This window comes from Alternaria alternata (genome assembly GCF_001642055.1).
Source record: "Alternaria alternata strain SRC1lrK2f unplaced genomic scaffold CC77scaffold_6, whole genome shotgun sequence".
Taxonomy (NCBI): domain Eukaryota; kingdom Fungi; phylum Ascomycota; class Dothideomycetes; order Pleosporales; family Pleosporaceae; genus Alternaria; species Alternaria alternata.
In genome coordinates, this window is record NW_017306195.1 from 825,828 (window position 1) to 849,519 (window position 23,692).

Below are 23,692 nucleotides of genomic sequence, written 5' to 3' on the forward strand. Positions count from 1 at the left end.
CCACAGATTCTCGTTCTCACATGACGTTCCGAGGCCTTCAATTTATGCAGATGCTGAGGTTGTGTTTGAGATGGTAGGATGAGGTGCAATGGACTCGTGGCGGAGACCGAGGAATGCGAGAGGGAGCTGTTAATAGAGGGTGCAGACCTTCGAAGTCAGGAACTACCTTTATATTATAAGAGTTTCAGTGTGCTGATGAAGAGCTATAGTGCGTCAGATAAGCGTAGAAGATACTACTTGAGGAAGAAGGTGGGGAGATTACAGATCCAGGTTCAACGTAGACCTTGGTTATAAGCGGTCATGCTAGGTTGTTGAATGGATAAGAACTCTGGTCCTTCCCACGCGATCGAAAGGCCCCGAAAGTCGATTTTTCTTCACCGTCGGTCAAACTCCGAGGTGCTGTATACGCCAAGCAGAGTGGCCGTGCTGATAACGTACTCATGCTAACTGGAAAGGGTAGACCTCGGGACTTAACAACCATACAACCTCTCCTAGCAGTCATGCGACGCCTCTCCTAGCTAATCATCAAGCTACCGCCAGGCAAACTGTTGCCATTCGATCGTCCTCGCTTCTTCAATGTCAAGGTCTAGTGATGGGGTGAGGTCGCCTGTTCCTGACTCCCGAGGTCTACTAGCCGGCTTTGCTAGTCGTTGATTCGTGCGAACAAATTCCCCCACGTCCCGTGAATTCCTCTACCCCAAGGCTCTATCTCCACCTTTAGAACGTTAAGTGTGGAGAATTGTTCTTTGCTCTTACCATTCCAGGGAAACGTTACCTAGCTTGGACTACCCGGCCGGACGGATCGTGGCTCATGCCAAGGGACTTACTGTAAAGGCAGTACGATGGCGTTCGCATGCACATGGCACACAACATCTGCCCAGGCGCGAGATCCAGATCCGCATCGTGGGCTCTTGGCCCTGCATTGACGCACGGCAGTCTGCTATATAAGACTAGATACCTAGGTAGTCTTCCAACGATCAACGAGGTTTGTCTCCGCAACAAATCCCGTCATGTCGTCCACCAAGACCAGTCTTACGGCTCTCGCCCTAGGCCTCTCTTCTCTCTTCACCCCGGCCTTCGGCGCTCCTTCGGCATCTTATGACCCGGCCAAACCTGTCAAGGACCCATACTCCAGGGACTACTGGCCCGCGCCTCGCAAGATCACCGGTGAGGACTTGAACGGTACACTTGGTGGTGTCCACATTCACGACCCGAGTGTTGTGCTTGGACCGGATGGCCACTACTACTCTTTCTCCTCTCACGGCTTGGCCACAACATCTCGTGCTTCGAAGAAGAATAGCCTAGAAGGGTATTGGGAGGTTATCAGCCAAGTATTGCAGCCGCCTGGCAGCATTGACGACCCTGCGAAGGCAAGCCGTCTTTGGTGAGAAACAGCAGCCTAGGAAATGCTCCAAGACCTCATATTCTAACGCGACAATGCAGGGCTCCTGATGTTCACAAGATTGGCGACACCTACTACTGCTACTACACTGTCTCTGACTTCGGTGTCTCAGAGTCCTTCATCGGGCTTGCCACCTCGAAGACCCTGCAAAATGGGTCCTGGACTGACCACGGCATGGTTGTCTCCTCTAACAGCACTGACGCTCCCTTTCCGTTGAGCAAGACCAACACTATCGACGCGGCTTTCATCCAAGATGCCAAGACGGGTAAAAACTACCTCACCTACGGCTCGTGGTGGGCCAATATCTGGCAGTTCGAGTTGACCAAGGACCTCAAATCCGTCAAGATCCCTACTGCCCGTCAGTTGAGCTACACCTACGATCCTGTGCTGCCGACTAAGGAGCAGGCGTACGCCAACATGTCCCTTGCTTGGGGAGGTGCATCCGCTGAGGAGGCCCCGTATATCAACTACAACAAGAAGCAAGGCTTTTACTACCTTTGGTACTCAGCGGGATTGTGCTGCGGCTACAACCCCGCTGCTCTGCCCCCAGCTGGTGCTGAGTACACTATCTTCGTTGGTCGTTCCAAGTCTCCCCGCGGTCCTTTCGTTGACCGCAATGGGAAGGATCTTGCTGAAGGTGGCGGAAGCATGGTATACGGCAGCCACGGTAACACCTACGGCCCCGGTGGACAGGCGGTAATTTCCAACTACCACGGACGCGACGTGCTATACTACCATTATGTCAACACAACATACGATCCGCTGTACCGAGACAACTTTAAGTTCTTGGGATGGAATCCAATTGAGTATGTCAAGGGCTGGCCGGTATTGGTGGCATAGCTGGAGATAGGATAGAAATGTTGTAGGTGTACGATAGTCGACGAGATGGTAACAAAACTCGGTATATAATGCAACCATAAGTCCACATCTTTCACATACGACCATAGGACACTGAAAATTAGGCTTCCCGTCCGCTCAGCCATATACAAGCAGTGTACCGGCGGATTAGTAGTTAGGTGGGTGACCACTAGCGAATCCCCGCTGTTGTATGTTTTCGATTCTTTTTGCTTGTAGACTTTCATATACATATGTTCTTCTTTTTTGCTTCCTGTCGAAATGACAGGAAGCAACGCGAAGGCATATGAAGAGATAAGCGCGTGGCGTAGAGCGTAAAGAAATCCGGGGTGTGTAAGATAAGAGCCGCGTACGTCCGATGATGTTTGGCCGAGCACTATTAATCTTCGACTATCTAAAATGGTAGGGCCAACCATCACATCTTTTTTAGCATCGGGCGTACAACAGCTGACTGCAGGATGCTCACGAATGGCATTGTTTATCCTTTCATGTGCCGTGACAGGGGCTAGAACGCCCCGCTGTCAGCACATCTACATATGAGCAGCATCTTGGAAATCACGAAGACTTTGAGTCTGCCAGGTCTGCAGCGAATTCAGAATGGAATACAACATAGCAAAACCACCCGTATTCCAACTCTCGATCTCTTTGATACTAGCTGTAAGTATGCTAGTAGAATGGAAATGAGAAAGCGCTTCACTAACATTTTGCGCAGTATCTGGTTTACTCATTGTTCCAAGCAGTCTACAATATAACCCTTCATCCGCTCTCCAAATATCCAGGACCGAAGTTGCGTGGCGCTTTCTGGATCTCTAACTCTTTCGACGTACTCGCTGGGACCGTTCCGCACAGCTGTCTGAAGCTTCACGAACAGTATGGAGATGTCGTCCGCATAAACCCGAATACAATCTCATTTGTCAAGCCTGAAGCATGGCGAGGTGATGACCCTTTACTTCGAACAATTGTTGCCTGAGTCTGGCTAACTTCGAATAGATGTGTACGGTTATGGTACCACTACGCCGCTTCTCAAAGACCCTAAGTTCTACTATCGTCCGTCGACCGACATAAGCTGTAGTTTCGAACCTTTTCCATCACATGGGTTATACTGATGTCACGTAGCTGCCAACAATTCGGACCATGCTCGAATCCGCCGACCTCTTAATCACGCCTTCTCCGAGCAAGCTCTCCGAAGCCAGGAAAGTATCATCACCTCATACATCAACCTCTTGATCGAGAAGCTACGCCAACGAGCCGACTCTCAAACCCCCGTCGATATCACGCGCTGGTTGAACTTTACGACATTTGATATAATCGGCGACCTGACGTTTGACGAATCGTTCGGCGCACTAGATAAAGAAATGTATCACTCTTGGATGGTCAATCTTTTCAAAGCCTTAAGATTCGCTGGTATCGTTCACATCATTAAGCGCTATCCCATCATCGGAGTTCCTGCTACGCGCTTGTTGAAGTGGATGCCTGCATTGGCGAAAGCAGAGTTCGAGCATAACAACTTCACCGAAGAGAAGACCGCAAGGAGGCTGGCATCCAAAACTGAGCGTAAAGACATTCTTAGGTAGGTGGCTGTACGGTTGTTTCACACGTCCAGGTTACTAACGACGATGAAGTTATGCTGTCAAAAACATCAAGGGGGAAGTAACGGATCTGGAGCTCAAGCATACTTGTGGGACTATCATACTCGGAGGTAGCGAGACTTCTGCAACGCTTCTAAGTGGTGCGATCTATCACCTTCTCAAAAGCCCAGCTTGGATGGAGAAGCTCCGCCAAGAGCTCGCAGCTACCTTCAAGTCCGAAAGCGAAATCTCCTTTGCATCTTTGAGTCAGCTCAAAGTCCTCAACGCTGTCATCCAAGAGACCTTCCGAATCTATCCGCCGGCACCATCAGCGCTTCCTCGGGTAGTACCACCTGCTGGTGCAGAAGTCTGTGGCGATGCTCTACCACCTGGCACGCAAGTCGGTATCTCGCAATATGCCATGTACCATACTTCGTCTCACTTTACTGATCCCAAAGTGTACGCACCAGAACGCTTCCTCGGCGCTGAAGAGTATGCAAAGGACAAGCGTCACGTCATTCAGCCCTTCAGCGTAGGGCCAAGGAACTGCATCGGCCAGAATCTCGCATGGGCAGAGATAAGAAGCATTCTAGCGAGATTGGTGTGGCATTTCGAATTCGAGTTGCTTGAACCAGAAAAGAGGTGGGACGATCAAAAGGTTTTTGTGCTATGGCAAAAACCAAGCTTGATGGTGAAGCTGAGAGCTAGGGATACTGGGTCGTAAACCTTTCGGTCAGCAAGATATGAACATCGAATCCATGTACCCTAGCAAGTATAAGACAACCCAGGCGTTTGCCGAGTAGACGAATGTTTCTAGAAGTGGATATCGTCTGCCATGTGCTCTCTCCTGTCACGATTGAGCATTCTAATCGATACTCCTGAGTTAGCAGTTCTGGGGCGATTTGCGTAGTGAAGCATGTACTTTCGAGGTAGCCCAAGATGGTGCTCGCTTTAGGCCCCTAAATGACGTACACATCTTCCACGTGGGAAGCGGAAAGAGGTTTAGCGTGGCTCGGTCAAATCTTCCTATTTTGCCGACTCAAGTCGGAAAGAGCAACACCAAGACGGCTGCTACTATTGCCTCTGGTCTTCGATTCACTCTCTTAAGCACTGACTGGTTTCGATGTTACACTAGAGTTGGAAGGTAAGCACGATGAGGCCTGATAGCGCATAGTATTCTTGTATCCGGGACCTCCACTACGCGTTCAATATGCCGAGATTACTTACAGGGCTAAATTGTGTACCGCTCCGCAACCCCCGGCTCACAGCTTCGCTCGGAAACAACCCGTATGCTACCTGTAGTAGTAGCAGTACCGACCGGAGGTTACGGCTCATTAATAGCACGACATGGACCCACCATCGATGTTACCCCGCAGCCATCCGTACTCGGCTGTAATCTGCATACCACCGCAACACCAGCGCTTTAGAGCCAGACTATCGCCTTGCTGGGAGATGATAGACAGTACAAGATGACTTAAGAAATGCTACCCGAATTGCTTATGTGGTAGGTAGCATGCTCGCGGACCATCGCGTCACTGCCAAGCGTCATGTAAGGAAGGGATAAATAGCCTGCGCGGGGAAGCGCAATGAGGAGCGTTGCGTAGCTGACACTTCTGTTGAGTTGGCTTCTCTCATTGAAGAGTCTGCGCTCAACCCAAACCATGGGCATTCTTTCTGTGAAGCACGCCTCGGCGTCCTTGCTGTGTGTGTTCATAACATCTACAGGCGCACAGAATAATTCTTCACAACCACAACCACGATCCGGATTTGACTACGTTAATCCTCTCATTGGCACAATCAATGGAGGTAGGATCAAGGTGTTCTTGAGAAGATAACGAATCACTGATTCATCATAGGCCATGTGTTTCCTGGTGCTACACTGCCATTTGGTGGGTGAAGACTTTTGTAGTATAACCCAAAACTTGCTAACAAGTACTAGGAATGGCCAAAGCGGGGCCTGATGTGATAGGCGAGAACCAAGGAGGGTTCTCTTCCAACGACTCAGAACCGATCTATGGATTTTCTCACATGCACGACTCGGGAACGGGTGGTTCACCGTCGCTTGGTAACTTCCCAATATTCGCCCAATCTGGGTGTGTAAATGATGATATCAACGGCTGTCAGTATTTCAAGTCTGAACGAGCCGTTGAGCGCATACCCGGAAGTGTTCATGCAAGACCTGGTTACTTTGATATCACACTAGCCAACAACATCAGGACTGAGTCAACTGTTACAAATCGTACGGCTTTGTATCGCATTACATTTCCGGAAACACCATCGACTCCGAATACAACACTATCACCACATGTATTGGTTGAGCTAACGGATTTGCCGAACACGAGGAGCGAAGCAAATATTACTGTGGATGCTGCAACTGGGCGCATGACAGGAAGTGGAATATTCTCGCCGTCATTCGGCATCGGCAAGTCATCTTCACATAAAAACTGAATTTGAGACACTTACTAACTTTGTACGCCTATGTCTAGGCACATATCAGTCGTACTTCTGCCTGGACTTCAATGGTGCAAAAGTCAAAGAAGCTGGCGTATGGTCCAACACGCGCGCAACAAACCGAGCAACAAGCCTACGAATAGCTCCCAGCGATGTACGACAAACACCCAGTAACACACCAGCAGGTGGATGGGTACAATTCGAGAAGCCTACCCAAGACAATCAGATCCATGCGCGGGTTGGAATGAGCTTCATTAGCGAAGAGCAGGCATGTTCCAACGCTGAACGTGAGATACCTTCATGGGGGTTCGACGACATTGCTGCCGCTGCTGAGACTGCATGGCGTTCCAAGCTTGGTGTCATCACCGTCGAAGATGGCGGTGTCGATCAAGTCTTCCTTAACGCTTTCTGGAGCGGCGTTTACAGGTCAATGATCAGCCCCCAAGATTACACTGGAGAAAATCCACTCTGGAAATCTGACGAACCATACTACGACTCCTATTACTGCATCTGGGATAGTTTTAGATCCATTCATCCTCTGATCACACTTCTAGACCCACATAGTCAAACGCTTATGATACGAAGTTTACTCGACATCTATCGTCATGAAGGGTGGCTGCCGGATTGTCGCATGAGCCACTGCAAGGGTTTCACACAAGGAGGCTCAAATGCAGATATCGTTATTGCGGATGCATACTTGAAGAACATTACTGCTGGTATCGACTGGGTGTTAGCATACGAGGCTGTCGTCAAGGACGCAGAAGTCGAGCCACCAAACTGGGATGTTGAAGGTAAGATTGCAGTTTCTCCGTGGGTAGGATCTGAGTACTAATTATCAAGGCCGTGGTGGTCTCGTATCTTGGAAAGAGTTAGGCTACATCCCTACCCAAAATCTCGACGTCGAAGGCGTGGGTACAGAGACTCGCTCTATCTCTCGGACTGTAGAATACGCCTACAACGACTTTGTCATCGCTCTTCTCGCCCGCGAACTCGGCAATACAGCTGACTACCAGAAGTACCTCGGCCGCTCTGGTAACTGGCACAATATGTTCAAAGCCGATCAACGTAGCATTATTAATGGTACTGATACCGGGTTTGAAGGTTTCCTGCAGCCTCGATACCTGAACGGCACATGGGGCACTCAAGATCCGATCTTTTGTTCCCCACTACTCAACTTCACTGGCTGCTACCTAAATCCTAGCGGAGGCGAGACCTACGAAGGTCCAGTGTGGCTATACACTTTCTTTGCTCCTGGAGATATGGCGACTCTTATCCAAACCCTAGGAGGACGCGAGCGCTTCGTTGAGCGTATGAACTGGCTGCACGAGTCCGGTGTCTTGTATCTTGGAGATGAACAGGCTTTCCTCAATGTCTTCCTATACCATTACGCTGGACGTCCTGCTCTCTCGGCTGAACGCGCCCATCAATACATTCCCTCGTTGTTCAACGATACCGTCGTTGGCATACCCGGCAATGACGATAGTGGCGCCATGGGATCTTTTGAGGCTTTCGTCATGATGGGATTCTTCCCCAATGCTGGACAAGATGTTTACTTTATCATACCACCTTTCTTCGAGTCCATATCTATCAAGAACGGCCAAACGGGCAATACAGCAACAATGCGCAACATCAACTTTGACCCAGGTCATAAAAATATCTACATCCAATCGGCTACCCTCGATGGTGTATCTTACACGCGCAACTGGATCCAGCACAACTTCTTCTTGGAAGGTGGTGTCCTCGAGTTGACACTAGGTCCCCAGGAAAGTGGCTGGGGAAGGGCGCCGGAAGACGTGCCCCCTAGCCTAGGACCCTTCGCAAACAACACCATGCCGGAAAATGGATCAGTCGTTGCGGATCGGAAGTGGACGATGCCGAGGATGCAGTTTGATTTCGCTGGTAGTCAATAGGTCGTGAGAGAGCGCGAAACCGTCGTATTGGAAATAAAGTGGCAATAAACCTCGTGAAGCACATTGCTCTAAGTCAACCTCAGTGGTGAACGTGGATTGTTTATCTCCCTCATCGCTACTTGACATACCAATGCCGAGTCACAAAACCATTGCTGAACGCGATCTGGTAGTAAACTAGGATACTATCCAATAAGAAGAACGATTAAACCATCAAACAAGATCACGCAATATGACTGAATCTTCCAGAGCCAGAGGCACGTTTCCACAATGACCTCGATGGTATTCTGCCTGGTCTCGGAAGCCCAGCGAGCTGGAAGTCAGCTGGAGGCCAACAAAGACTGAGAATAGAGATGTATCGCTTGGGGCTGCCGGAGGCTGAGGTTTGTAGTGCAATGACCATTGGTTCATAGCTAGCGCAGTTTGTGTCAGGGCATCGGAGTAGTGGTTGATGAGCGAATGGATACAGGGATAGAATAAAGCAAGAATGATGAAAGAATGCATGGCATCTACAACTGAAGTGTGGCTCGGGCTACCAGCCTCGTCAGATCGATAATGACGAAATCAAGAGCGGGCGCTTGGGCCACTGGCACGATCGTGCGTCGGTGATGCTCATCCAATTTCATTAAGTCATTTAACAAACGTAATGATCAACGATTGACTAAGTTGGTATTCATCGTAAAGCTATGGTAAAGAGTGTGTGTTGTCGTGATCGTAAGTCATGAGTAAGGAGAGGCCATGGGTCAATCCAAGGAGACATGAGACCAAACTATCCCGCCTCTATCTACATCCTAAAGTGTGACAATTTGTTCCATCCACCACCAATCAAATTCGATCCTTTCTTACTTTTCGCGAACAGCAACACCGCCGTTCAGTCCGGCACGGGCCTCGGCATCCTCGCGGCTAATGACGCGGTGCGCACCGCTCCAGATACCAAAACTGCGCTTGATAGCCTTCCAGCTCTCGATTGCGCTGATGTAGATGACGACACAACCGAATGCAACGCCCCACTCCCAGGTGATGGCACCATGCTTGAACACCTTCTCGTTGATGATAGGAATGTAAACAATGGGGAACACGACGACCAATCCGGCCATAACAGCGAAGAAGAGGAAGCGATTGCGCCAGACAGTAGAAAAGACGGAAAGGCCGGGTGGTGCTGATGAGGGAGTATTGGGGTACATATTAAAGAGGGAGCGAGCGAAGTGTTTGACTTCCCAGGCCGTGACAAGGAGAAGGAGGGTAATGGTAGCGTAGGTGGTGGCGCGAGCACGGAATACCACGTCGCATGTGTCGTTGTATCCCTCGTTACATCCAGAGCCAAGGTTACCTCCGCCAGGGCCGACATATGCGACAATGGCGAAGGAGAAGAGACAAAGGGCTCCCATGAAGAAGCCGTAGATAAACTTGTCCGTGATCAACTCGGCTGAGAAGACACCCTTTTTGTTGTCGTGCGGTGGTCGGTACATGCTGTCTTCCTGTGACTCTTCGAGACCGAGACCGATGGCGAGGAAGGAAGAAGTAATGAGGTTGACCCAGAGAATCTCGATGGGGGACAGCGGGAAGACGGAGTGATTGTCTTGATCCTTGAAAGCGAGACCAATAAGGAGTAGGATGACTTGAGCGATATTCGAGATGAGCAGATGCATCAAGAACTATATTGCCGAACGTTATTGACTGGTCATAGTATGAAGAGGGACAGGAAGCTTGCATACCTTTTGGATGTTATCGAACAGACGTCGACCTTCTTCGACCGCCTTTACGATAGATGCGAAGTTGTCGTCGGTGAGAACCATCTCAGCGGCGTCTTTGGCGACGTCACTACCAGTACCCATAGCCATACCGACGTTAGCCTGCTTGAGCGCAGGTGAGTCGTTGACACCATCTCCAGTCATGACACAGAAGCGACCCCTCCTGTGGAGAGCCTGTACCATCTTGACCTTGGTAGTCGGACTACACCTAGCAATGACAAGAGGCAAAGTCTCCATAGCGTCCACCTCGTCTTCAGTCATCCTGTCAAAGTCTTTAGCGACCATGACGGCTGAAGCAGGGGTACGATCATCAATGATATCCACATCCTTAGCAATGGCTCTCGCCGTACCTGCAATTTGGTTAGCATAGGTCACGCTTGCAATTCATGAAGGGGATAATGCATACCAGGATGGTCACCAGTGAGCATGTGAACAGTGATGCCAGCAATTTTACACTCGCGGACAGCACCTTTGGTCTCCAGACGAGGTGGATCATAGATAGCGACAAGACCGAGATAGTTGAGATTAGCCTCGATGACATCACGTTCCGAGATGTCAGTGCCGGCTTGTAGTGTCTTGTGAGCGATACACAGGACGCGGAGGCCTTGGTTTGCCATTCTTTCAGCGGCTTCCAGAATCTCAGTGCGTTCCTGGTCCGAGACGTTTAGTGCAGGCATCATGAACTCTGTTGCTCCCTTGGTGTAGACATCCATGAAACCCTGATGGTTGTCCTTGTAAACGACAGTCATCTTCTTGACCTTGGAGTCGAAAGAAAACTCGGTAGCGAGATGGATGTTGAGAGTGGAGAGAAGTCTCTCCTTGCCCATGTTGAAACGGGAAGCGAGAACATGCAATGCGACTTCGGTTGGCTCACCGTGCGCTACCCAAGGTCCATCAGATATGTCTTGCATGATGGCAGTGGGCGGTCGTGAGATGGTATCGATAGTGGAGGCATCGGTGTCGCGATCGTCACCACTGACTGACTGATCTAGAGCTGCAGCCTTCTTCTCGCTTGGAGAGTCGACGTGGGTCTCAGATGGTGGTATGACCTTGGAGTTGTTGCAAAGAGCGATGGTACGCAGAAAGCGAGTAACAACAGTATTCGGCCTGTACTCATCCAAGTTGAGGAGCTGGTCATCTAGTGCGACGTTTCCGCTACAAGGGTTGTGTGGGTCTGTAATAGCGTCGATGGTGAATGTGCCAGCGCCATGCATTAGGGCCGTCTTTGCGACCATGCGACCTTGGGTAAGAGTACCGGTCTTGTCAGAGCAGATGTTTGTGACACCACCAACAGCCTCAATGGCCGACTGGACCCTAGTAATGACGTTTGCTTTGGCCATGGCTTTGCCGCCAACGGCGATCGTAATGGTGAGGACTGCAATGAGGGATTCGGGAATGACAGCTACAGCAACACAGATACCATAGATCAGGACTTCTCCGCCAACCTGCCATTTGCTTGCAGAAAAGACAATGATGGCAAGTAGGATGGCAAGACCAAAGAGTAGGAGAGCGAACTTGCTCAACGTGATCTGGAGTGGAGTTCCAACAAGGCCTAGAATTGTCTTACCGCCGTTCGTGAAACGCTTGAAGATTCTGACAAAGATGTTGGCAGATTGTGGGCCAGCGTCTTTCTTTTGGCGAAGCATAGTGGCGATTTTTCCGACTTCAGTGTTCATGCCAGTTGCGACTACGATACCATGGCAACGTCCAGATGTCACCTCACTACCGGAGAAGGCAAGGTTGGTCTGGTCACCAGTGGCAAGGTCTAGCTCATCGAAGGTCTTCCATGGTGTCTTCTCCACAGGTGCAGACTCTCCTGTCAGGAAAGCTTCGTTGGTGTAAGCGTTGACACCGTCGATGAGGCGAATATCTGCGGGTACGATACTACCAACGGACAACTGTACGAGGTCACCAGGGACGAGGTCCACTGCCTTGACCTTGATGTCCGCCGTTCCGTCTCGGGTGACGGTAGCCTCAGGCGCGGTAAGCTTTTTGAGAGATTCGATAGTCTTCTCGGCTCGATAGTCCTGCCAGAAACCGACAACGATGTTCAGGAGGATAACTGCGGTGATGACGCCGCCTTCGATATAATCGTCTATGCCAAAGCTTATGGCCATGACAATGATGAGGACGAAGGTGAGACTGTTCGAGATCTGTCTTAACAGAATTTTCCACATGGAAAGCCCTTCAGCTCCCTTAACCTTGTTAGGGCCATAGAGCTGGAGGCGAGATTGCGCTTCAGAGTGAGGGAGTCCATGGCTGCGATCGTTAGCACAAGCACAAGGGATTAAGATATAAGCATAAGCAGTGAGCCCTACTGGATGTCCACTCGTAGTTTCTGTGCAACTTCCTCGGAGGTGAGGGTATGCGGAGCGTGGAGTGTGGGCGAAGTGTCGCCATCGGTAGGGTTCGGCTGGAGTTGCCTTTGGTTGGGTGCAGTATGCGGATCCTTACTACCACATATAGGGGGTTCATCGACGTTAGGAGAAGTCTCCTCGACGGCAAGTAGCACAGTTTCACCCATTCAAGTATATGTGATAACACTGGTAGTGTCGGTGGTGAAGAGACAGAATACGCCTTTGCGGGGGAGTCCTTATAGGCAGTTGGTCCTACCAGGTTTAGGCGGGGTTAGCACGCTAGACGAGCGACGTGGGTCCCCCAAGCGTGGAGAGGCTTGGAACTCCTTGTCCACCACGCCTCGTTAACGGTTACAAACGTCTACATTACAGCGTGTGCTGCACCAGTATGTACAATCGCTTTAATCAGCTGATGCCGTTGAACAAACGAGTACCCACAGCTGTTATGGCGGGACCAATAGTCGACAGACGCTGTGAGGCTGGGCTCATTGAGCTGCTCATTGATAGAACGATAAGAAGCTTGGCTGACGGATCCAAGAAGTCCGGTCGCCTCATCCCAGTTTTAAGTATCGACTGTGTGGCTTTGAGCCACTGTGCCGCGATGCCGAGATGTCTCGGCTGTTGGCGTTGAGTACTTTCGGAGTACTTGTCGGTACTGTGCATGTTGGTTCTCGCAGTTTCCCCGTGGAGGATCCAACGACTCCGCGTTTTGCGCGCTCTGTGTGGAGCCGTGTGATGCTTTTAGCCAGCAACAGGAGCATCCAGGATATGTGTTTCCGGGGTAGAGATACGACAGTAAGCAGCGCTGCCGCATATGACAGGTTGATGTTTGCCACGTATGCCACTTAAGGCTTGTCTGATTACAGGTGTGGCGGCACCGCCAATGATACGTCTCGTAAACCAATACGCCATGATGGCAACGCGTGGTTATGGTGCACTAGACCTGCAGCGCATCGAAGACTCGTCGGAAGGCCCAGTGAGCATTATCGTGGAGGATTGTCCCGCAGAATGTGGATAGTGTCGCTTCGCTTGCCTGCGCAATGTGCGGGTGATCGATTTCCGGAGAGACCATGGCGTGGCAGGATCCTTTTCAAAGTAGAAGATACTGTAAGGCATGGAATGTCGTTGAAATTGAGCCTCAATCGATAGACAAGCTCTGCACGTGGATACCTGGCCCAGGCGGGGCGGGTGGAATGGTGGGGGTGGCAGTTGCGGATTCTGCTCCTACAACTATCAGCATCCGAAAATACCGAGAAGGTTCGCGGGGTATACACGAACCTTACGAACTAAGGTAATCGCATAGGCTTGCGACCGGCCACACGATTGCATGCAATCGCTTCTTTCGATGACCACAAAACAAAATGGTTTTCTCGCTACGAGATTGGATAGAATTGGTGAACAGACGACGCTTTTGATTGTGTGGTCCAAATATATACTACGCCGAAGAACCCCATCCCAATGCCCATTATTAACCCTATACATGCATGTTCATAAAGTCATCAAACGCCCTTTGTAAGTCCCGACAGCCTTACTCAAGCTCAGATCGCGCGTAACGACTCAGCTTCCGACATACTCGAACTCGACGAACGGCGCGGCGCAAGCTGGCTATCCGCCTCGGCGAGCGCGGCCTGCATCGAGAAGCCAAAGGTGGCTGCGAGGTACTGCGCATAACGAATGCGATACGCCTGCGCAGGGTCTTCCTTTGGCTTAAGAAGCTCCTTCTTTTGTGATGAAACACCTGCTGGAAAGATTAGATGGGAGGCTTTAGTATGGTTGATCAAATATACCCGATGCGGGATGGAGAACTATTGAAGGCGTCATGGTAGGCGACAAAGTAGGTGAAGATGAGGGTGATGAAGAAGCGGACGAGTTGAATGGAAGAGCAGGCATGATGTCTGAGTTCAATAGATGATAGATGATAGATGGGTGGTGGTTTGAGCTGTAGGCGACGCTGATTGGTTGCGGTAGAGGTAGTTCGAGGTTTGTATGAGGATAGTTCTCTGGTGTCGATCCCGTCTTGCAAGAGTTTAGATTGAAACTCGAGATTGGTTGAAGAAGTTGCTGTGGATGCTTTGCTGCTTCGAGAGAAAGATGGGCAGCAGATGATCTCTTTATACGTGGCTGACGGCTGGGATCGAGGGACCATTCAATCACGATCGTGAGCCCTGCGGAAGCTTCACCGCACAATTAGAAACAGAACGAATGGCGCCGTCACGATAAGTTCCACACAAGAGACACCGAGGCATGCATCTCGATCAGCCCGAACCAATGTAACGTAATTGGGGGCAGATTGTTTCCTAGTGGAGAAAAGTGATACAAGCCGGTTAGCCATCCATGAATGCGCCATTTCTTTTCTTGTTACCCCTGGACCACCGCACTCCCGTAGCGCTTCCCCAGGTTTTTCATTCGTGCTTGCCTGTTTGAGCGGTGTAGTAAATGTTGCGCGCCAACCTGCTTTGAGCTCCATGCATGCGGTCCCTTGCCATAGCATATATCGCAATGCTCAAAACATTTTCACGATGCGCTGTTAATGTTCGAAGGCACACACAACAGATGTTGCGTGACGCATATAGTCCGACACAACTGCATCCAAGTGGCACCACCTGACTAACCTAGCCAGCATCGCTGCATAGGCCCAGCTGCGGAGCAAGTCGCCACATCCCGTCAAAGCCAGTAACGTTGCCGTTTAAAACGAGCAAATGACACAGCCAATATTCGCTATTTGCGCTGAAGATGACGACGGCGCAAGTAACCCTTGTTTATAGTGGAACGGCCGTGCGTCGTGTTAGATATCAGCAGCTACGCCACGACTGGGCACTTTGCGCTCACATATGGAATACATCCTTTGTCGCGATGGGCCTAGCCACCTCGCTTTGCACCTGCATATTGTTGGTGAAGTGTCAAACCTTTCCAAAGGACCACGTTGTTGGCGCAAGTCGTCTGGGACGTCTGAGTGCGCTTTCGCGACTCGTACAAGGTCCCATAGACCCATGCAAAGAAACGGGGAGACCTTTTTCTAGACTACCAGGATCTGCAACTAAACGTCCGCTTCAGAGGGCTGAACCGCAAGAAGCCGCAGCCAAGGATCCCCACCGTGGAAGCAGAAACACTTTCGAATTCTCTGCCATGCACTTTGATGCAGTTTCTGACCCACGTCACACCGGACCCACAATATTCGTCAACATCGATATTCAAGCAACTTTTGCGATTACTCTCTGACATTCACGATATTCCAGGTATATCTAGCATTGGTTATGATGCTATACTACCATACCAAGGTGGTCCAGAAGCCTGACTTTACGTACAAGAAACCGGTGTAGCCCGCCCAAACGTCACGATGTTGAAAACGCCGCATTGTTCCAAACGTGTTCTATGCAGACGCCGCATCATGAGGCCTTGACGATCGATGAGGGGCAGCGCCATAAGCGGGACCAGTGCGGGGCCGATGCCTGTGAATCGGATGGCTCGGCTGAAAGCCGTCATTTGTCTGGAGCCAGGCACACGCAGCTGCGGTCACTGTGACCGCGGCAACATCACCTTCCTGTTTATTTTGAACCAAGACTTGGCAGACCTTCCCTCGATTGTCAGGTATCGCAGGCCTCCCTGCACTGTGTCAGCACGCGGAAAGCACTTTCCGACGTTCCCTTGCCCTTTGCCCTCATCCTTGGGCATGGGCATGCAAGAGTATGCACATCATTATCAAAGCACACAGCCACTCTCGCCATGCACGATATTGCCTCAACCCAACGCTAGGCTCATACTGTCAGCACGCACATTCTACAATGTCCATGGCGATGTAGCCTCGTGCCAGTGCGGCATTTCCTCAAACAACACCATATAATTATTCCCGCTGTGGAGCCCGGCGATCCGGTCCAGTCAACTCTAAAGCAACGTCAATCACCGGCAGAGTACAGCATGACCGTGAAATGCGACACACGAAGAATGTCAGGTACAGCGGCATTTACTACTCACCGCTATAATGTAAGTTTATCTTGTGGTCCATCCATCAGGCTTGCCCTGCATGCTGCATTAGGCCGACATCAGGGTCTGATGCGAGTGTATCTGATAGCAGCAAGACGTGCCTGGATCAATCTCTAGTCTGGTTTCACATGTTGCGTGTACCAGATTCAGATAACACTGGTCAAATCAGAAGTTGGAGGTTGGATGCGCGAATATTGCGATGACTACTACATTGCAGAGGGTTTGAAGTTTAATTCGGCGAACCTACGCAACGCCATGAGTGACAAATGCGGCTGGCGTGCATATCACGAGTTGGACGAACCAATGTTTACAGGAAAGCTGGGAATCTGGACATGGCTTATCCACAGTTATGCTAGGCCTCTGACCGGAAACACTCACTCCAGAAATCGGGCCTACATCCATCCGATACCAAATCAGGTACCATGAGACTCTTACGATGAATCAAGCATTACGCCGTGCCCCATCTGCGCGCATAGGAAAACAAAGGAAAGAAAAACAACGCAAGACATCCAACGGTAGACATGATGCCGTTGGCCATCACAGTACCGCTTCACCAGCGTTGGTCTGGGTACATGTAACCAATTCGTTGGCCAGGGCCGTCGAAGTTGCTTTGTGGAGCAGAAGGCCCCCTGTCGTCCATCATCGGCGGTCCACCTTGCATGCCGCCTGTGGGACGACCACCGACTTGCTCGCCGTCTGTTCCTATACCTACGTCGCGAACGCCATGGACTCTAGCCCCTCCGCGCATCGCGTTGCGAAGCCCTGCAGGAGCGGCATGTGGAGTAGCAAGAGGAGCAGCACGGGGAGGTCCACCATAGCTTGAAGGGCCTGCGGAAGGGCCATGCCCACGACTAGGAGGCATCTGGGGAGGACCGCCATAGCCTGGAGGTGGACCTACGGGAGAGTCACGAAGAGGGCTACGAGGACCGGCAGGAGAGCCGCCACCATAGCCACCATGTCCATGAGGAATGCCGCCTCCATGACTGGGAGGGGGTCTTGAGGGCGGCGCGCGTCCACCAGCATTCTGTCCATTCGCAAGCTGTTGAAACTGCTCCGAATCCTGCCAAATGCCATCCTCTCCAAGAAACTCAGCCCTGCAGATCGGGCAACGCTTTTGATCATCGGGTCGATTCAACAACATCTCCTTTAAACAATCCCTCCCAATCATGTGATTACACCCCTCAATTCCCTTGATTTGGATGCAAAGATGCGACGCACTCGGTGGCTCCAGACAAATCGGACACTCGGCATTTGGGGGCGCAATCCTGCCATCGCCAATGGGCTGCGTTCGTTCTTGTAAGAACCACGCCATGTCCTCTGCGGCTTCTTGCGAGAGACCGCGGTCTTGTCGCATAGCAGCGGGTTCGACTTCGTTTCTGAAAGCGCCGTCCGGACGAGGGCCTTGTCCACCGTCGGCGCGACCATTGACACCACTGTTAGCGCCATTAACACGGAACGGGTTCGGGCCTGTCCAGAAAGAGGACCGAAAGGCTCCTGGGCGACCTGTCGGGCGGCCGCCTAGGAGACTTCCGGGTGGTGGTCGTCCTTGTGGTGGCCCACGAGGTGGCATACCTCCGTCCATACCCATACCTGGCGGTCCCTGATCCCGACGCATGGTGTTGCGATACGGACCATTAGGTCCATAGCCTTCTTCGTGCGTGTTACCGTCGGAGTCTTGGTAAGAAGAGTAAGAGTGAGAGTTGCCGTCCATCATGGGACTACCCATCGCGTGATGCATCATTAGACCTTGGCCGCCCATGCTACCCATCATGGGTGGTACATCGTAGCCTTCATACGGATCTTGCTCTGCGTAGCCACCGCGTTGAATTTGGCTTGGTCGATAGCCACCGCCATTGCGGTGGCGGCCACCGAAAGGATTTTCATCCCAGATTCCGCCTTGAAAGGGTCCCATGTCGTTTGGTTCGGTCGATAGAAATTCGCGGTCTTAGGTTGTGGTTGAGGGTAAGTTGTTCGTGCTGGACGATAAGTTGGCGAGGAAATGAGCAAGTGAGCTAATGTAGTCGAATGAATCTATCGTTGTGCTATAAGGACGAACGACACCGTACTCCAAAAGAGTACAGTCACCGGACAATGATATGGTGAAAGTATTCGCGAAGAGTTGTATGTGTTCTCAAGAGGTCATCAACTAGGGCTATGGTTGAGATGTTCCACGTCACGCAACTGCATGAGTATGGTTAAGTATGAAGAGCACAGAAATGCTCTATGCCCAAAGACTTCATACGACGGCCAGGTATCTCAAGACGATGGAGAGTGCGGTATTCTATGCGTGTGACTCTATGTCCTGATGACCATGTGACTAAGAGGCCATGAAGATGGCTTTGAACATACAAGGTGAAGGCACGGTTTTCACTTAGCTACTCACACATATTCGGATAGGCATGCGACCGGGTTTCAATGCTAAGCGTTCTGGTAAGGTGAGTATTTTCAAACTACAACATGTACTGAAAGGCGCGTTTACGAAATGCATGTATATTGGTTGCAATGAGTATCGAGAAAGAAAGTACATTATACTAGTAATCTAGGTTATCCTACTTCGTTATCACAATGACTAGGGTATCTACATCGCCCATCCGACCGCTATGCTATCCATACCCAAACAATACCGAACGTAAACAAGGACAGATCCTCACACTCCAGAGTAAACCTGGACCAAACAATTCCTAGCTATTCCTCAAGTTCGAAACTCTGCCGCCTATGAAAGTGGGACTACCAGCTCTACTCCTGGTCTTGGGTTGAGGTGTTGCACTCGTGCCTCTGGTGCCCACACCCGGCCTGCCAACGCTCCTCAGACGAACAATCTCTTCTTCCTTGCTCTGCAGCGTACGCTTGTAAATAGTCAACTGTGCCTCCAGGCTCGCGATTTGCTTTTGCTGTCGATCGTAGTTCTGATTCAGGTGCATGCCCTTCCGCTTTGTTGCTTCCCCTGAAGCTGCAGACGAGAGTTTCTTCACTTCTTCTTCGAGCTCTTTAACGCGGGCAGCATTGGAAGAAGCAGCGTTCTGCGCATCTTGGTAGGCTCCTCTCGTATATTCAAGTAGACTTTCCGCACTTGAAGCGTTCTGTATTGCTTTGTCTTTCTCCGCGCGTGCTTCAGCAAGTTCTTTGCGAAGCTTAGTGATCTCGGCGATCTGTGCATCAGGCGAGAGAAGATCGGTAGCTCGCTGTTCCTGTAGCTGCTGGTCTAGGTCGCGCATCTCTGCGGTACGTGTTGTAAGGCGCTCGGTAAGGGTAGCGTTATTCTTGGTCAACGTTTCCACTCTGGTCTCTGCAGCGCTCAATTTTCCCTTCTGAACACGATAATCACGGGCGAGATCTTCATGCTTCCCCTGCTGTTTGTCCCACATTATCTCACTCTCTCGAAAGTGCCTCTGTTCTGCCCTATGGGCTTCTTGCTCCTCTCGAACCGCTTCGTCAGCAGGAGCGGATGCTCTCTGCAAATCAAGCTCGAGGGCAGCAGTTCCGGGCATAGAGTCGCTTATATGCGTGACTTCGTGCTCCTTCTCTGCAACGGAAGCTCTTTGTGGTTGCGGAGTGAAGCGCATACGCTTTGCCGGGTCAAGGTCTTCTTCATCCAAAGGGCGCTTGGTACGCTCAGGTATAGGCGTATCTGTAGAGGGCTGCGACAAATGCGTCTGATACTCAATGACATCCTTGACGCTACCAATAGATGGCAATGGCCATTCGGCCCCTTCCATTATGTTCTCGATCCAGCCGGCGACTTCTGAGGCGCATTCAACGTCTCGCGGCGTTCGGTCGTCGATGGCTTTTCCAACATCTGGGCGAACATGCGCCAGACTTGCCAGGATAGTATGCATACGCTCTACTGGGTCCAGACTCGATGCTACATACCGCTCAAGGTGGCCGACAGTCCTCGGAATGACTAGATGGATCACTGGCACCACATCGCGGTCGGGAGAATTTGCCCAGTTCTTCTTCCGAATCTGTGCTGCGTCCTGCACGCCATCGAGGCAGATGATCAGATCGGGAGCATGTATGATGGGCGATGCATCACTCGGTATGACAGTGACCAGTAAGCTACCCTCAGTCTCTTTGCGGTCTACATTCCAGTCTTTGCCAGGCATAGTGTATTTGATCAAGTTTGCCTTACAGAAGGTCTGGATGATCCGGAACAGAGTTTCATTGTCCCGTTCCGTGACCAAAACAATATGTTTCTGCGGCTCGGAGTTTCGCAATTCCTGGAAAAGTCTGGCTAAGAACCTGAACTTGGTCGAGTTTTCCATGCCAAATCGAGCGGCATGTTCAGCTTGCGTCGACGAAGCCTCGCCGTTCAAGTCTTCTATTTCGGCTTCAGCGAAGACCAAGTCCATGTGTGTTTCAATAGCCCGGAGTTGGGACAAGATATTCTCGACTTCTTCGATGGGGCTCACACTCCGAGGCTCTTTGAGAAAGCGGTCCAACAAGTCCTTTTTAGACGAGATGTACTGGGCATACGTGTCGCTTTGTCGGCCTTGTATGAACAACGGCACGATGAACTCTTGGTCAGCTAACTGCAAGTCGTCATTGAGTAGACTGTCGCTATCCTCGTCATCTGCATCACTAACATCCATTTCGTCAGAAGCGGGGGACGTCGGTACTGGTGCGATAGGTTCAGACAGGGTTGGATCTTCAGCGACAGTAGGTTCTGGGGGAGCATCTGGCAGCGAAACCATGACCTTGTCCAACGGTGACGCTTCTAATGGTGTATTACTAGTGGCATAGGCAATGTTTCTTAGTGATGTTGGTGTTTGCGCAACAGGCGAACGGTCGGGCACAGCAGAAGGCGAACGAGTGCCTTCTGGCGGCTCATTTGTCCGTAGTCTGCTCAAAGGTGTAGAAGTAGCTGATGGTCCATCTCCTGTTACTGAAGGCGTGAAAGACGACCTGCTAGGGCGCCCTCTAGAAGCTCTGGAAGCTGCGAGGCGTTTGGCAATGTCCTCTTGCAGCCGTCGATGGACATTATCCGCAGCGCTCTCACCCGACATGATTGATGGCGATGAAGTAGGAACAGGTGTACAAGGCCGTGATGGAAGTCTGGATTCTTGAGTTCTTAGGGAATAGCTTGGTGGGTAAAGGACTGGCGAGGTTTCGTGATTTAGTGACCTTGACGGCCGTTCCGGAGTCTCCTGAGATGAGTCGTGACGAGATTCAGAGCTAGCTCGATGCACTGACTCTTTCTCGATGGTAGTCCGTATACTCTCAAGCGTGTCGTCTTGGGTGCTTAGATCTGCCTCGAGAGGTAGTACTTGCGCGTTCTGCTCACGTTCAGGGCTAGAGGAATCGTGGAGCAACTGAGCACAAAAAGTCTCGTTTACTTCGGGTTGATCTGGTGGCAAAGTGCTGTGAGTAAGAGCGGAATCAGATTGCAGAGATACTACTGGCGCGTCGTCGTGAACCTGGGGATTGTTTGGTGATGCTTGTATTGATTGGTGAGGTGGGTCGGACGCCGGCGCCGGAAAGGCCAGGCTTGGCACACTAACCCTGGTAAGCACTTGTCCTGGATGGCTAAGTGGTGTCGCGCAAGTATGTTCAAGCTGTTCTGGAACGGCAGTGAGAAGTTCTTGTAAAGGCTGATATGGTGCAAACGGATGCTGAGACTGGAAGGGGAACTGTTCGTTGTCTTCCAGTAGCGAGTGTTCGGTTAGACTGGGCTGACTGTCACGAACGCTATTTTGCTGGGATTCCTGATGTTGCGACGCCTCGTCAATGCTGCCGACCGCGAATTGTATACCGCTAGCTTCGTTGCTCCGTTCGGAATGATGCGGTTGGCTGTTGCCTACAAGCGTAAAGGATTTGTTTAGAAAGGATGGGGTTTCAGCTACGTCCGCGATATCTGTCGAAGCGTCTCCTGTAACGTCTGCAGAGGTTGGGTTCAAAGGCAGATGTTCGCTCTGTGTGCTCTCTCCTCTATCTGAGGTTGTCTCGCAGACGGCTTGAGCTGGACAAACCTGAGAGTCGATGTGATCAGACTGTCGCGTTTCGAGCCAGTTAGTGTCTTCTCTTATATGCTCGACTTGTGCAACACTCTGGGCGTCTCCGCTGGGTTGGATAGGCACGCTATCCTCAAGCTCTTGGCTCGACGCCTGGTCCACCTGTGACGAGATATATACAAATTCGGCTGTCGTCGGAGCAGCTTGTGATTCTGCTGTGGTGATATCGGGGATGGTCTCGGGGATGGATCGTGCAGGCGATGCGGCGTGTCGTGCGGCTTCTTCTATCAGTTCAAGGAGACCCTGCAAGTAGTAGTTAGTGGATATGCTAACTCGTAGGGAAACAGGAAGTAAACGTACCGAGTCTTCGACAACGTCCTCCTCGATGTGCGACTCGTTTGTATCTGTGCTTTGCTGGCTTGTATCTCCAGTATGCTGAATAATGGGAACAAAGCTTCCTTCGCCAATGGAGCTTTGCGAATCTGCAACTACGCCGGAAACGAGGGGTTGTGGCCGTGCAGCGAACAGCTGTGAGCTATCAAGGTCGGTGTCTTGGGTAGGTGCTTGAGTCGAACCAGGCCCAGACGAGGCGATCTGGGAAAAGCGCGCGTATTCGTCTCTTTCGAGACTTTCGCCACGTCGTGCGATCTGAATGCGAGGTGAAACGCGGTCTGCTGGTGCTGTGGCACTGGCGGAGGTTTGCGGGCCTCTTTGATCGTTGGGAGGTGTTGAAGATGTAGAGGAGCAGATGGCAGGTTCTGGGCTGCTGTCAGTGACACGGGAATTACGAATGCGCCTCTGTTCTTGAGCGTCTTTCCGTTGCTCAGACTGTCCTCTGCTGCTTCCTCGCGATATTCGGCGGACTTCTTCCAAATCTCGCGCTTTCTCTTGCTCCCAGTGAGCGACAAGCAAGTCGTTCGCGTTCTCTTCTGGCTCCCAGGTTGGTTCCCACGCCTTGCCAGTTTCCGGGTCAAGGCCTTTCCATTGAATGTGATAAGTGCGCACTCCACGGATGGTCTTCTCGTCTAAGATGCGCTCTGCTGCCCATAGAGTGTCGTTGGTGGGTTCGCTTTCGCTGGAATCGATGTACCGTGCTCGTTTGCTTGGTTTGGTTCTGATAGAATTGCGCTTCCTCTTGGAGTGCGCCATTACGCGCGACGTCCAATTGAGATGTTATCCAAGTAGGTTAGCTCCATTGTGGAAAAGAGAGTGTGGAGATACCAATGCGCCTGGGCTGTTGGCAGGTGAGGGTGAGGGCGAGTGATGATGAGTGCGGGACTATCCGCGAACCGAATAATGACCCCTGCTGGCGGTGAACGCGTCACGACGCGTCCCTGACTAGTAAGAGAGACTTCACAACCACGAGAATATATGATAGTATCGGTTCGAACTTTGAGGACCCAGAGTACAATTCGATGCAAGAGATGATTTGTCAATGGGCACTGAGATCTGAAATAAGTCCCGTGTTCTCT

At 51.2% G+C, this 23,692-nt stretch overlaps 9 protein-coding genes across 9 annotated transcripts; 4 read left to right on the top strand and 5 right to left on the bottom strand.

Annotated features, from left to right (window-relative positions):
* Positions 1–1,010: 1,010 nt before the first annotated feature.
* On the top strand, positions 1,011–2,242 carry CC77DRAFT_1059545 (endo-1,5-alpha-L-arabinosidase; the record flags this gene model as incomplete). The annotated part of the gene is made up of 2 exons (XM_018528251.1): positions 1,011–1,384; positions 1,444–2,242. The coding sequence occupies 2 exons, from the start codon at positions 1,011–1,013 to the stop codon at positions 2,240–2,242; spliced, it is 1,173 nt and encodes a 390-aa protein (XP_018388081.1).
* Positions 2,243–2,716: 474 nt separating this feature from the next.
* CC77DRAFT_1048657 (cytochrome P450 monooxygenase-like protein) lies at positions 2,717–4,742 on the top strand. The gene is made up of 5 exons (XM_018527546.1): positions 2,717–2,914; positions 2,970–3,192; positions 3,248–3,325; positions 3,374–3,827; positions 3,880–4,742. Exons 1-5 carry the CDS (start codon positions 2,855–2,857, stop codon positions 4,547–4,549), a joined length of 1,485 nt encoding a protein of 494 aa, XP_018388082.1. The 5' UTR covers positions 2,717–2,854; the 3' UTR covers positions 4,550–4,742.
* Positions 4,743–5,486: 744 nt separating this feature from the next.
* On the top strand, positions 5,487–8,186 carry CC77DRAFT_1029707 (hypothetical protein; the record flags this gene model as incomplete). The annotated part of the gene is made up of 5 exons (XM_018526539.1): positions 5,487–5,631; positions 5,682–5,714; positions 5,765–6,247; positions 6,312–7,067; positions 7,117–8,186. The coding sequence occupies 5 exons, from the start codon at positions 5,487–5,489 to the stop codon at positions 8,184–8,186; spliced, it is 2,487 nt and encodes an 828-aa protein (XP_018388083.1).
* A 764-nt stretch (positions 8,187–8,950) lies between these two features.
* CC77DRAFT_742985 (potassium/sodium eff) lies at positions 8,951–12,655 on the bottom strand. Its single transcript, XM_018533022.1, has 4 exons — positions 12,253–12,655; positions 10,341–12,193; positions 9,899–10,284; positions 8,951–9,838 (listed from the first exon to the last, which is right to left on the bottom strand). The coding sequence occupies exons 1-4, from the start codon at positions 12,456–12,458 to the stop codon at positions 9,026–9,028; spliced, it is 3,258 nt and encodes a 1,085-aa protein (XP_018388084.1). The 5' UTR covers positions 12,459–12,655; the 3' UTR covers positions 8,951–9,025.
* Positions 12,656–13,070: 415 nt separating this feature from the next.
* On the bottom strand, positions 13,071–13,885 carry CC77DRAFT_742961 (hypothetical protein). Its single transcript, XM_018533021.1, has 2 exons — positions 13,570–13,885; positions 13,071–13,515 (listed from the first exon to the last, which is right to left on the bottom strand). The coding sequence occupies exons 1-2, from the start codon at positions 13,771–13,773 to the stop codon at positions 13,219–13,221; spliced, it is 501 nt and encodes a 166-aa protein (XP_018388085.1). The 5' UTR covers positions 13,774–13,885; the 3' UTR covers positions 13,071–13,218.
* On the bottom strand, positions 13,830–14,181 carry CC77DRAFT_1059549 (hypothetical protein; the record flags this gene model as incomplete). The annotated part of the gene is made up of 2 exons (XM_018528252.1): positions 13,830–14,029; positions 14,079–14,181. The coding sequence occupies 2 exons, from the start codon at positions 14,179–14,181 to the stop codon at positions 13,830–13,832; spliced, it is 303 nt and encodes a 100-aa protein (XP_018388086.1).
* An 843-nt stretch (positions 14,182–15,024) lies between these two features.
* CC77DRAFT_1048661 (hypothetical protein) lies at positions 15,025–15,697 on the top strand (the record flags this gene model as incomplete). Its single annotated transcript, XM_018527547.1, has 1 exon — positions 15,025–15,697. The coding sequence occupies one exon, from the start codon at positions 15,025–15,027 to the stop codon at positions 15,508–15,510; it is 486 nt and encodes a 161-aa protein (XP_018388087.1). The 3' UTR covers positions 15,511–15,697.
* A 1,125-nt stretch (positions 15,698–16,822) lies between these two features.
* Positions 16,823–18,184, bottom strand: CC77DRAFT_1007170 (hypothetical protein; the record flags this gene model as incomplete). The annotated part of the gene is made up of 1 exon (XM_018523463.1): positions 16,823–18,184. The coding sequence occupies one exon, from the start codon at positions 18,182–18,184 to the stop codon at positions 16,823–16,825; it is 1,362 nt and encodes a 453-aa protein (XP_018388088.1).
* Positions 18,185–18,782: 598 nt separating this feature from the next.
* Positions 18,783–23,642, bottom strand: CC77DRAFT_1093142 (hypothetical protein). The gene is made up of 2 exons (XM_018529666.1): positions 22,581–23,642; positions 18,783–22,523 (listed from the first exon to the last, which is right to left on the bottom strand). The coding sequence occupies exons 1-2, from the start codon at positions 23,367–23,369 to the stop codon at positions 18,954–18,956; spliced, it is 4,359 nt and encodes a 1,452-aa protein (XP_018388089.1). The 5' UTR covers positions 23,370–23,642; the 3' UTR covers positions 18,783–18,953.
* Positions 23,643–23,692: the final 50 nt, after the last annotated feature.

Excerpts from the sequence above, each read along its gene's own strand:
- CC77DRAFT_1048657 (XM_018527546.1), top strand. The coding sequence starts at position 2,855 with ATGGAATACAACATAGCAAAACCACCCGTATTCCAACTCTCGATCTCT. Across the intron at positions 2,915-2,969 it reads CGATCTCTTTGATACTAGCT|TATCTGGTTTACTCATTGTT; the intron begins GTAAGTATGCTA and ends CATTTTGCGCAG. Across the intron at positions 3,193-3,247 it reads CAAGCCTGAAGCATGGCGAG|ATGTGTACGGTTATGGTACC; the intron begins GTGATGACCCTT and ends AACTTCGAATAG.
- CC77DRAFT_742961 (XM_018533021.1), bottom strand. The coding sequence starts at position 13,773 with ATGTATAGGGTTAATAATGGGCATTGGGATGGGGTTCTTCGGCGTAGT. Across the intron at positions 13,516-13,569 it reads CGATTACCTTAGTTCGTAAG|GAGCAGAATCCGCAACTGCC; the intron begins GTTCGTGTATAC and ends TGATAGTTGTAG.
- CC77DRAFT_1093142 (XM_018529666.1), bottom strand. The coding sequence starts at position 23,369 with ATGGCGCACTCCAAGAGGAAGCGCAATTCTATCAGAACCAAACCAAGC. Across the intron at positions 22,524-22,580 it reads AGGACGTTGTCGAAGACTCG|GGTCTCCTTGAACTGATAGA; the intron begins GTACGTTTACTT and ends TACTACTTGCAG.
- CC77DRAFT_742985 (XM_018533022.1), bottom strand. The coding sequence starts at position 12,458 with ATGGGTGAAACTGTGCTACTTGCCGTCGAGGAGACTTCTCCTAACGTC. Across the intron at positions 12,194-12,252 it reads AAACTACGAGTGGACATCCA|CCATGGACTCCCTCACTCTG; the intron begins GTAGGGCTCACT and ends TAACGATCGCAG. Across the intron at positions 10,285-10,340 it reads GCTCACTGGTGACCATCCTG|GTACGGCGAGAGCCATTGCT; the intron begins GTATGCATTATC and ends ACCAAATTGCAG.